General features: G+C 34.8%; 1 protein-coding gene across 8 annotated transcripts in view; it reads left to right on the top strand.

The window, feature by feature from the left end:
- The window catches only part of LOC127858050 (LIM domain-binding protein 2-like), a 41,210-nt gene extending 31,466 nt beyond the window's left edge, over positions 1-9,744 (top strand). For 4 of the 8 annotated variants that reach the window (XM_052394928.1, XM_052394927.1, XM_052394921.1 and 1 more), the window contains 4 exons: positions 2,437-2,490; positions 3,134-3,160; positions 6,218-6,357; positions 8,545-9,744. In XM_052394928.1, coding sequence (XP_052250888.1) covers positions 2,437-2,490; positions 3,134-3,160; positions 6,218-6,357; positions 8,545-8,790 — 467 coding nt within the window. In that variant the 3' untranslated portion in view covers positions 8,791-9,744. The remainder of the gene's footprint in view (positions 1-2,436; positions 2,491-3,133; positions 3,161-6,217; positions 6,358-8,544) is intronic. The other 4 variants (XM_052394922.1, XM_052394923.1, XM_052394924.1 and 1 more) reach the window with 2 other exon arrangements.
- The last annotated feature ends 3,446 nt before the right edge of the window (positions 9,745-13,190 follow it).

Here is a 13,190-nt window from a genome sequence, read left to right as displayed (position 1 = left end):
GCATAAATGGGTTAAACTTGCCCTACAATTGGAGTTCCTTTTAGTATAATTTTCTTGCATAGTTAGTGTGAATGTGCTTTATTTACATGTATTCAAGTAATTTTATCTGTATTTATAAAAGTGCTTTGCATGTTTATTGTACATAAATGTGTCTTGTTCTGAGGAAACCGGGCATAATACATGTGCGTAAAGTGTCGTCCCAGATTAGCCTGTGCAGTCCGCACAGGCTAATCAGGGACGACACTTTCTGTCTTAACTTGATTTTTGGTAAGGAGGGACTTCCTTGAAACTAACAATACCATTAAAGCGGAAAGTGTCGTCCCTGATTAGCCTGTGCGGACTGCACAGGCTAATCTGGGTCGACACTTTACGCACATGAATTAAGCCCAGTTTTCTCAGAACAAGACACAAATGATTGCCTTATAATTGTCAGCATACATTGACACATTATGCTGTAACATTTGTACTTAATGTTGTAGTACATTATATCAACATGTATTACTATGTTTACTGATGGTTTTAAACACATTGAAATGAAGTCCAGGTTATCAAAATTGTTCCTATACCCAGTACAGTAAGTGTAGACTTATTTTTATGCCACCTTGGTATCTTAATCCTTTCCCACTCAGAACTTAAGTGAAAATGACAATATGCACCTGTGTGCTAAAACGAGAAGAGTCTGCGAGTATTCCACAGTCTGTTCAGCTTTTATGCTGTTTGCTGCTCATAAGTACCTTAGGGTTGGAACTGTAGCCTTTTTAAACGAAAATTTAGTAAAACCGGTCTGATTTTCTAAGGGACTACAATGCGTCAAAGTGGGTATATGAGTGGGGAAGGGTAAATGTAGAGGCATTTAATGAATGTCCTTTCAAAGTGGGTATATTTGTGGGAAAGGGTTAATGTGAGGGGCAATAAGTGAATGTCCTGTCAAAGTGGGTATATTAGTTGGAAAGGGTTAATGTAGGAGGCATTTAGTGAATGTCCTGTCAAAGTGGGTATATGAGTCGAGGAGGGTTAATGTGGGAGGCATTAAGTGAATGTCCTGTCAAAGTGGGTATATGAGTGAGGAAGGGTTAATGTGGGAGGCATTAATTGAATGTCCTGTCAAAGTGGGTATATGAGTGAGGAAGGGTAAATGTGGGAGGCATTAATTGAATGTCCTGTCAAAGTGGTAAAAAAATTATGTGAGTAGGGAGGGGTTAATGTGGGAGGCATTTAGTGAATTTCCTGTCAAAGTGGGTATATGAGTGGGGAAGGGTTAATGTGGGAGGCATTATTGAATGTTCTGTCCATCTGTCTTCTGTCAGTTAGGGCCAGGTTAGGTTGATCTTTACAATTTCAATTGAGGACACTCTTTTATTACTCACATAGTTGTTGTCTATTATCATTTATTTCCACCCAAATCACCCAGTCTTGGCCTTGTATTAGAAATGAGCTACCATCACCAATCAGGGCAAGGTGTGTTTGTAAAACACAGTCTTGTTTTTAATTTACATGTGAATATCATTTAATATAAACATTAAGTATCATATTTCTTCTGGAAAGGAATTTTAAATAGTTTTGCTAATTTATTATTTGAAAATGATCATAGTTTTAACTCGTGAATTATTATGATTTCTTTATAATTTAATGTTTAAGATCAATCAACTAATGTTAATTTCCTAACACAATCAACATATTTTATTGCAACTCAAGAAATCTTAAAACATGACCAGTGTTTCATTTCAAGCATAAACTATCACATTTGTTAAGTGCACACACAAATAATAGCTGTTAAGTTGGCCAACAGCAGCTGAAAGTAAAGTACTTAGTTTTTCCTGAAAATGTTTTTCATATTTTTGTAATCTCTTTTATATTGCATGAGATTCCATATTCTTGGATTTCTAATAATGGTTCCATGGTTTAATAATGGTTCCATGGTCAAATAAGAGTTCCATGGTTTAATAATTGGTCTATTGTCTCATATTAGTTCCATGGTCTATTATTTGTTCCATGATCTCATATAATTTCCATGGTCTAATAAGAGTTCGATGGTTTAATAATAGTTCCATGGTCTAATAAGAGTTCTATGCTCTAAGAATATTTCCATGGTCTAACAATAGTTCCATGGTTTAATAATAGATCCATGGTCTAATAATAGTTCAATTTTCTATTAATAGTTCCATGGTCTGATAATAGTTACATGGTCTAAAATAGTTCCATGGTTTAATAATAGTTCCATGGTCTAAGAATAGATCCATGGTCTAATAATATTTCCATGGTCTAAGAATATTTTCATGTTCTATTAATAGGTCCATGTTCCAATAACAGTTCTATGGTCAAATAATATTTCCAAGGACTTATAATAGTCTATTTCTCATGCCTTACTGCTGTGTCTTTCCTGCGTTTTTTCTGCATGCTTGTCTGATTATATTTACTTTGTTTTTGTTTTGCTAGATGGCGAAATGCCAAATATGCATCCTCAAGATATGCCTGGACAAAAGACAAAAAGTAGGTCATAGATGTATTCTAACACTGTGTTAATTCACTCTGAAAAAAAGTAGCTGAAAAAGTAGTTCCACTCATATAGCATAGTTTAAAACATTTAAATTAAGATTTAACCTAGCTCTGCATTTATGTAGTCAAATTTAATCATAGATTAAATAGAAACTTAATTTTCTTTTCATCATTGGGTTTCATTTGCATACATGTTGGACAGGTTTTTATGAATATTGTTAGTACAAAAATCTATCTCAAAATCCTTGTTCTATCAAATCAGCCTTGTTCTGAGAAAACTGAGCTTAACACGTTTGCAGAAAGTGTTGTCCCAGATAAGCCAGTGCAGTTGGCACCAGCTTATCTAACAATATACACTTTCTGGATTTTTGCTTAGAAAGGACTTCCTTTAAAGGCAGAAATTGTCATATCTGATTAGCCTATACAGACTGCACAGGCTTATTTGGGATGACACTTTACGCATAAGCAATAAACCCAGTTTTTCTAGTTCTAAGCTCAAATTATATGTGATGTGATGATTTATTTCAATATGAGTACTCACTAATTGCTCATCGCTTCCGTTCTAAGATGTGTTATTAAGCAATTGCTTCCTTGAAAGATGAATATTGGTTACGAAATACTGGTACTTTTGTTACAGGAAAACTAAGTTGTTCACCACAAGATGGTAAATCATGTTTCCTGTGTTTTAACTAACAAAATGTTTGTCAATTTGGTATTTTATGGTGGCAAACTTCTGCACAAATTAAGCTTATGATTTTCATGAAATGTTTACAGATATTTCAGAAAACATTTATTCTCCCTCAATAGTGTTGAAAATCCCACTTCATGCTTATAATTGACCGTAGGAATATTGTTTATACTAGAATTGTTTAACTTCATAAGGACACGTTTTTGCTTTTTCTGGTACAATAACATTTTTTTTTATTCATGAAGTCATGTGTTTCCATTGTCGTAGAGATGCAAAATTATAACAGAAAAACAAAATTAACCTTTTTTGTATCATCTTTATACAAACATTTAAGGGAGATTATACGATTTTTATATGTGTTAAATTGTAAACTTGATAAAAATATGTTACAATAACACAAAATAGGCAAGAAAAACTGTACAATGAAGATGAATTTCATAAAATGCAGCAGAGACAATTAAGCGCCCCGAGCCAATTTTGACGAAGATATTTCGTACATATTTTCCTACAATAACCGAAGCATTCGTCTTTTTATCAGGATAGGAGTTATTGTTCGTGTGGTGTATGAAAAGATATCATTGCAGGAAATTAAAATGATCTGTAAAACTAAATTTAGATTCACATCGTACATGCATGATATACATGCTGGCAAATTCCACTGTACAGACATTTTGGATTTCAGAATTAAATATCTGGCTTATTTTGCATTTTTCACACATGTTCTTCTTAACTTTTATTTGAATTTATATATTATAATAAGATTTTTACACAAGTTCATAAATATTTGAAAAATCGTAAAATCTCCCTTTAATGACTAACTAATATTGCCATTGTTTTTTAATGTGAAAAACAGTATTGCACTTGAAGTATAGGCTGTGTAATTTTTGCCAGAACAAATTCTTGATTATCCAGACAAAAACTTATGATTTGTTTTCACCCTTTAAGTATTTGTTTTAAATTGGCAGGACTTGCAAATTTGATTTCTCATTGTTGTTATCCTTTATTCTGATTACTTTAAAGACATGACTACAAATTCCATGCTTTACTTGATATTGTAAGTGATTGTCTATTGCTTGAATATGGTTTTACTATACTCATATTTGGAAAGTGTGAGTGATTTACTGGAAAGTGTGAGTTATTTACTGAAAGGTGTAAATGACTTACTGGAAAGTGAGTTATTTACCTAAAGGTGTAAATGGTTTACTGGAGAGTGTGAGTGATTTACCGAAAGATGTAAATGATTTACTGGAAAGTGTGAGTGATTTACTGAAAGTTATAAGTGATTTACTGGAAAGTGTGAGTGATTTACCTAAAGGTGTAAATGATTTATGGGAGAGTGTGAGTGATTTACTGAAATATGTAAATGATTTACCGGACAGTGTGAGTGATTTACTGAAAGTTGTAAGTGATTTACTGGCAAGTGTGAGGGATTTACTGAAAGGTGTAAATGATTTACTGGAAAGCGTGAGTGACTTACTCGAAGGTGTTTGTGATTACACTAGAAAGTGTAGGTGATGGGTTATGGTTTGCACTCTGTGCGTCTGTGAGTCTGTCTGTCTGTCTGTCACTCTTTTCTGGATCCTGTGATAACTTTAAAAGTTCTTCATATTTTTTCATGAAACTTTAAACATGGATAGATGGCAATATGGACATTATGCACGTCATTTTATTTTGTTCCTTTGTCAAAAATTCTGGTTGCTATGAGAACCAAACACAATAAAAATTCTTACAATGGTGGAGCCGGAAGGGACATATATTGCTTGGCAATAGTCCTGTTTTAATATGATTTGACTACAATCAACTTGTTCCAATATATTATCATTAAAGACATGCTCAGTTACTTATAAACTTTGCTGAGATTATTTCTACTAGATATTGTAACAACCAAAATGAAAAAACAACAACATTGAAGTCAGTGATATAAAAAAACATTAGTTATTATTAATCACACAGTTTGTAATACATGTCATACCTTGTTTAGCCTCATGAGTAAATGGTTCAAACAATGCAGCTTTCAGTGAAATTAACAATATTTTCATTCATTAGTTTTAATTCTCTATTAGGATGCAAAACAAATGCAAATGACATGGCATGAGAAAGCATATCCTTTAAATAGGTAGAGAACAGCTGCTTTAAACTTTGTTAAATTATCCACATTTATTCCGAGTGTCTGTAATTGCATGCGGCGTCCCAATTATAAAAAAAATGCAAGTATGACATGTCTTTTATTACAGGAATGTGTAACTAACAATATGCACATGGTGGTGGAATAAAATCAATGTTTTCTGTCAATGCAGAATTATCTCGGATGTCATTTTATGATTGCATATTTGCATTTTTGAAAGTCATCATGCATACATCTTACAGTTTTCTTATATTTTTTCTAAAACAAATGCACATCCAAACTTGACAATATTTTGATGAAATTGATAAAATGATGATTATTAGGAAGAATTTAGCTGTTCTATATATTGACATCACACATCCCATTGTTTTATATTACAACACATCACATCTTCTTAGTCAATACTCCAAAACTATACATCTACCGTACATGCAATTTATTTATACGCCACACATTACCTGATTTCATATTAAAACACATCTAACACATTTATTCTATATTTGGACACCACTCATCTGCCTTATATTTTTTCAAGATACACAACAATGTACACGTACTACTCATCAGCCTGTTTAGACCCCTCATGTCCACCTTTAGATTTTTTAGACATCACAGTTCAATATTTTTACACCCAACATACACCTATTATGTTCTCAGACAGCACACATGGACCTATTATTACGCTATTTTTAGACATCTAATGTCCACCTGTCCTGTTCAGTCAGGGGTATTATTTCTCCCTTTTTCAGCTGATTTTCGTCCTTTCAATGGCAAACTTATATTACAAATAGTTATTTACTTTGCTGGATCAATGCACTAATGAAGAGTTTAGTTGAAGTTTGTAAGGGGGGTACTGCACTTTCCTCCCCTGAGTTGGTTCTCAAATCACACCTGTCTTCTATTTTTAGACACAACGCGGCAGCCAGGTAAGCGTCGTAAGCGGAAGTCGTCGACAGGAAGTGCAGCGAACGTGAACAGCGCGGTGCCCCCCTCAGGGAAACAGAAGCGGTCACCAGGGCCGCAGGGAATCAACTCATCAGTGCCTGGGGTATGTTTGTTTTTAGCTCACCTGAGCACAACGTGCTCATGGTGAGCTTTTGTGATCGCTTTTTGTCCGTCGTCCGTTGTCCGTTGTGCGGCGTCAACATTTGCCTTGTTAACTCTCTAGAGGCCACATTTATTGTCCAATCGTCATGAAATTTGGTCAGAAGATTCGTTTTAATGATATCTTGGATGAGTTTGAAAATGGTTAAGTTTGCTTGAAAAACATGGCTGCCAAGGGGCGGGGCATTTTTCCTAATATGGCTATATATGGCTATAGTAAAATCGTGTTAACACTCTAGAGGCCACATTTATTGTCCAATCTTCATGAAACTTGGTCAGAAGATTCATCCCAATAATATCTTGGACGAGTTCGAAAATGATGCCGGTTGGTTGAAATACATGGCTGCCAGGGGGCGGGGCATTTTTCCTTATATGGCTATAGTAAAACCTTGTTAACATTAGAGGTCACATTTATTTTCCGATCATCATGAAACTTGGTCAGAAGATTTGTCCCATTGATATCTTGGATGAGTTCGAAAATGGTTTTGTTTGCTTTAAAAACATGGCCACCAGGGGCGGGGCATTTTTCCTTATATGGCTTCATATGACTACAGTAGTACTATAGTAAAACCTTGTTACCTCTAGAGGCCACATTTATTGTCCAATCTTCATGAAATTTGGTCAGAAAATTGGTCGCAATGATATCTTGGATGAGTTCGAAAATAATTATGTTTGCTTGAAAAAAATGGCCTCCAAGGGGCGGGGCATTTTTTTTTAATATGGCTATAGTAAAATCTTGTTAACACTCTAGAGGCCACATTTACTGTCCGATCTTCATGAAACATGGTCAGAAGATTCATCCCGATAATATCTTGTTATCTCAGGTAAGCGACTTTGGGCCTTTCAAGCCCTCTTGTTATAAAATATCCCCTTTAATAACTCACTTGTGATGCGCTATAAAAAAAGGGATTGGACCATCTTGACTCATAAATTAGGGGATTGCAGTGTTTGTTTTTTGGAAATCAAAATTGGGCGGGCCCCTTTCCAAATCTTAAAAGTATGTATTTTTTTCCAAAAAACTGCCTTAAATTTGCAATTGAAGGTTTCCCAAAAAAAATTAAAAATATAAATTGCAATATTTAATTAATGTTTTTATTCAGCTCTATAAGTTGATTTTCCATACATATAATATTGAAAACACTTTTATTCTCAATTTTGTGTTTGTTAGCTAAAGAAAAACAACACCAATTTCCTAACTATAGTCCAAGTGACACGTTTTTTCCAAATCCAGACCTACCCCATTTCTAAAATGGTGAAAAAACACGGGATTGCGTAGAGAAAAATCCAGAGTTCTGTTTGATAAGTTACATGTACATTGAGTTTTACTGACCTTATAAAGTGAGATACAGGGTCAGTAAATTAATTTTGAAAACCATTCTATGACCCAGTTACCCCAGCATTAACGTATCAACTTTACAAAAATAAGGTATTCTGTAATTAACCATTTTCCACTTTCATAGATACATATTTTTACGCATTTTTAGTCCTTTATGAAGTTAAATTTAATTTAAGACCTCTTTCTAGATTCAAATTTTAAAGGCTTCATTTCCAACTAACTCGCTGTCTGTTCAGGTTGAATGCTGTTTGCTGCTCATTAGTATCTAAGGGTTGGACATGAAGCCTGTACAATTTGAATCTAGAAAGAGAGGTCTTTAATTAAATTTAACTTTCTAAGGGACTACAAATGCGTCCTAATACGTATCTTAGTGGTGAAAAGATAACATAAATCCCCTTGAATCTGCACTTTTAGGATGCGATTGATACTAAAGGACAGGTTCTACCCAGGAAATGGCGCTTTTCAATAAGCCTTAGCAAGGGTGTGATTTTTCCTCTTTTCAGCTGATTTCTTCCCTTTCAATTCTAAACTTATTTTACAAATAGCTATAAACTTTGCTTGATCTATATACAAATGAAGAGTTTGATTGAAACCTGTATTGGAGTAGGGCATTTTCCTCCCTCAGGTGGTTCTCAAATCTCACCCCTGCTAAGGGTTTCGATGCAATTAAGCTAACAGGTTCAAACTAGTGTTTGTAAAAATACACCGTCCAGTCTGCAAGTGACCTACAATGAAGCTTTTAATAGCAAGTATTTTGTACGATTAAAATATTAAATATTAAAATGGCACTTTCAGGATGTTATGGTGGTTGGTGAGCCGACGTTAATGGGCGGGGAGTTCGGAGATGAAGACGAGAGATTAATAACGAGGCTGGAGAACCAGCAGTACGAAAACAGCCTGAACGACGAAGAGAAGTTCAACCCTAACTCTCCTGCTCTGCAGCAGCATAACAGCCCGTGGGGCGGTGGAGGAGATAAGAAACCAATGATACCTACGTCCGGGTCGAATTCCATGAACGATGACGCAAAAACTGAACAATGAAATTTGATTAATTATGAATAAGACATTTTATTCTGTGCTTGTAGTTTTTTGAAGAGTTTACAATGTGTATGCTCGTGCTGACCCAAAGGTGATTTTAACTTGTTTTCCGAATCCATAAGGCGACGCAAAAACTGAACTATAAAATTTATGAATGAGTAAGAAAGATTTGTTGTCTGAACTTAAGGTTTTTGGTCAGTTTGAAATGTAAACGCAAGCACTAAGACGATTGCTTTGTTGCTAGTTTTCTTTATTTCGACACGGGAGTTGATTTAAAGAGCAAAGACCAACTGTTGTCTGAAGTTACGTCTGTAGACAAAATGTTGTCTGAAGTTACGTCAGAAGACTCAATTTCGTCTGAAGTTACGTCTGCAGACTAAATGTAGCTGAAGTTACATCTGCAGACTAAATGTGACTGAAGTTACGTCTGCTAATTTAATGTCGTCTGAAGTTACGTCTGCAGACTAAATGTTGTCTGAAGTTACATCTGCCAAATTAATGTCGTCTGAAGTTACGTCTGCAGACTAAATGTTGTCTGAAGTAACGTCTGCAGTCTAAATGTAGTTGAAGTTACATCTGCAGACTAAATGTGGCTAAAATTACGTCTGCTAAACTAATGTCCTCTGAAGTTATGTCTGCAGACTTAATGTCGTCTGAAGTTACATCTGCAGACTAAATGTCATCTGAAGTTACGTCTGCCAAACTAATGTCCTCTGAAGTTATGTCTGCAGACTTAATGTCATCTGCTGTTAAGGTTTCTCTTGTTAAGAAGACTGACACACGAGTGTAAGGCGAACGTTGTCTGCCTGTTATGACGCAAGAATTGAACTGTAATTGTCTGATGTTTGGTTTTCATTTATTTATTATGAGATATGTTTGTATGAAGGTATTATGGCTGATGATTTTCGGGTTATGTTTTTGTCAGGGATAAGTGTGCAGATTAAATGTGGGTTGTTCCCTATGTCTGGAAGCTTTCAGTGCCAGTAAGGCAGTAATAGTTACACAAGCAGTCTAGGATGCTATAAAAATCTTTGAAAACAAAAGAAGCCAAGTTTAGATTTTATCCTAAGTTCAACTAAAAAAGCTTACTCTTAGGGACAGAAATATGGTACTATTCCGAACAATGCACAGTCATTTATATAAAATAGTGAGCACAGTAAATTTACATTAAGATTACTTTTTCCCAGATGCACAATTACTCTGGACCAAAAAATCTGTCTTTTATAAACTAGACTAGAAACTTATGCCATAACTTAAATTTTAAGCAAGATATTTGATGAGACATGGCCCAAATGTTTTTCAGTAAGACAGCCAATACGGGTTATTAGCTCGGCGTTTTCGGAGAAAACCCGAGGTATTGTCATAGTCAGCTCGTTGTGTCGTCCGCCGTCCGTGTCGTGCTAAAACCTTAACATTGGCTCTAAAATCAAAGTGCTTCCACCTACAACTTTGAAACTTCATATGTAGATGCACCTTGATGAGTTCTACATGCCACACCCATTTTGGGGTCACTAGGTCAAAGGTCAAGGTCACTGTGACCTCTAAAAAAAATTAAAAAATTTGACAAGCTTTCATTTATTCAAAACTGCACCCGTAGCCGAGCATGGCACCCGTTATGCCGTGCTCTTATTTTCTTTTTGGTATCTATACTATACTATACTTACTATACTATGATTATAACTGTAAAAATGTTTAAGTCATCATTTCTCAATAATCTTTTCTTGTCTTTTTTCTCCATACTACATCTGTTTTATTTCCCGTAGATATATCATGTACTTGTTATGTATCTTCACTGTTGTTGATGATGTTGTTGTGTTTTGGGGGAAAACTAATGGCCTATTGCTATTTATTTTAGCCTTGTTCTGGGAAAACTAAACTTTATTCATGTGCGTAAAGTGTCATAAAATAGAAGCCTACGCAGCCTGCACTGGGTTATCAGGGAAGACACTCTGTCTAGACTGGATTATACTTTATTAGGAGAGACTCTGCCTAGACTGGATTATACTTTATTAGGAGAGACTCTGGCTAGACTGGATTATACTTTATTAGGAGAGACTCTGGCTAGACTGGATTATACTTTATTAGGAGAGACTCTGGCTAGACTGGATTATACTTTATTAGGAGAGACTCTGCCTAGACTGGATTATACTTTATTAGGAGAGACTCTGCCTAGACTGGATTATACTTTATTAGGAGAGACTCTGCCTAGACTGGATTATACTTTATTAGGAGAGACTCTGCCTAGACTGGATTATACTTTATTAGGAGAGACTCTGCCTAGACTGGATTATACTTTATTAGGAGAGACTCTGGCTAGACTGGATTATACTTTATTAGGAGAGACTCTGCCTAGACTGGATTATACTTTATTAGGAGAGACTTGCAGCCTGCACTGGGTTATCAGGGAAGACACTCTGCCTAGACTGGATTATACTTTATTAGGAGAGACTTCTCTGCCTAGACTGGATTATACTTTCTTAGGAGAGACTTCCTTTGAGTGAATAATTACATAAAAGCATAAAGTGTTGTACTTAATTAACCCATGCAGACTTCACAGGCTAATCTGGGACAACACTTAACAAACACGCATTAAGCCTTTTTCCCCAGGATGTTGCTCTTTTTTTTCTACCCACATTGTCCTATTGACTGAAGCTGTTAAGTTTTATGATACTGAATTTGTTCATGTAGAATGCAGCTAGGGCTTTACAAAAAATTCACTTGCTATGAGGAATGTTTTATTTGTTAACTAGTAATTATGCCTCCCCATTTTCTGTGGTAGAAGTGAATGTCGATGTTGGCCACAAACTGCTCATAGTATGTCCGTTTTGGAAACACCCTCATGGTACAAGTGTTCAAATTCTCTCATAACTTAAAAATCTCTTTTCTATGAAGTAGATGAACTTACATTTTAGGGTAAAATTAATAATCTCCGCTATTGAAATTTTATTATTCCTTTATTAAATACTTAAGCAATAACAATTGATATGTTTTTATTTCCTCTTGTAAAATATCTTTTTATATTATAAAAAGGTAGCATTTTTCATCTAGAATAGTTATGTCATTAGCATGAAATCTCATTTTATAGATGGAAGAGGGATTTTCCAACTTATGTTGATACAGTTTGAAATATGCATTGCAGCGTTAAATATTGTGTTCACCAGCATTAGTTTGAATTTTTTCATTCCCAGATCTTATGTTGACAGAATTTCTTTTTCTATTGACATTCCTATGTCATTTACTGTTTTGTGCTTGATTTTTTTCCAAATCTAACATATGATCTTACCCAAACTTAAAAAATGATTGTTTAATTTAACCCTTTCCCCCATAAGAAGCAAAGTGGCAATGGCTTTTGCAACCAGCATAAAACCAGAACAGCCTGCGAGTAACTCGCAGTCTGTTTTGGTTTTATGCTGTTTGCTGCTCATCAGTATCTAAGGGTTGGAAATGAAGCCTTTAAAACTTGAATATCTTAAGAAAAGATTTTATTAAATTTCACTTTCTAAGTGACTTCAAATGCGTCTTAATACGTATTTAAGTGGTAAAGGGTATAAGCACTTATCTTTATGCTATACCACACTTTAATTTGTTTGCAATCTTATCTGACCCAAAAGGCATCTTACTATTACTGTAAAGGAAAGATGGTCAATATAACATTTCTTTCAATGCTATTCAGTTTATTGCTGAAGTTTTAAACAGTTTTCCTTCAAATATTAATGAAATACAAATAGATAAGTGAGCTTAATGGTTAACCCATTTATGTCTAGCGTCTAGAAAAATGGCCTTGGCGTGATGCGGCGTCTCATCAGGGTCTGAGCTGTTTGCTTAAAAGAATTTCTGTAAGAAATATTCTAAATATAGAAAAACATATTCTAGACATCCCTAATTTGGGAAATAAATTGATCCAATTTAGAAGGATGGGACAGTCCACTAGGTATAAATGGGTTAAAGTGAACTGTTCATGTAATTGTTCTGTAGATGTTACATTACTTTATGTGCTATGAATGGTCGATACAATGTTTAACATTTTGTTGACTTTCATTCAATCAAACATCATCTTTATTGTTGTACAATATGACATGCTGTTCACATATTTGAACATGTATATTACGTCGAATATGGACTTTCCTCTGTAAAATATATAAAATGAATAAATTATTTATATTGTAATGGAGTACATCTTGCTTTTCTCGTAGCCCATATTATCATATTAACTTGATCATCCCCATGGCCTTATAAAGTTTAAGTAAATGTCAGTATATAAATTCCTCAATAACAAATAAGATCCAGGCTTTGGGAAAACTGGGCTTAATGCATGTGCTTACAGTGTTGTCTCAGATAAGCGCGTGTGAAAATCCAAACATCACACCTTCTTAGTGAAACACTTTCAGTAAAATGCATACAGA

The sequence above is a fragment of the Dreissena polymorpha genome, chromosome 14, assembly GCF_020536995.1.
Source record: "Dreissena polymorpha isolate Duluth1 chromosome 14, UMN_Dpol_1.0, whole genome shotgun sequence".
Taxonomy (NCBI): domain Eukaryota; kingdom Metazoa; phylum Mollusca; class Bivalvia; order Myida; family Dreissenidae; genus Dreissena; species Dreissena polymorpha.
The sequence above is the reverse complement of the archived record's forward strand: the minus strand, read 5'-3'. Positions and strand labels throughout refer to the sequence as shown.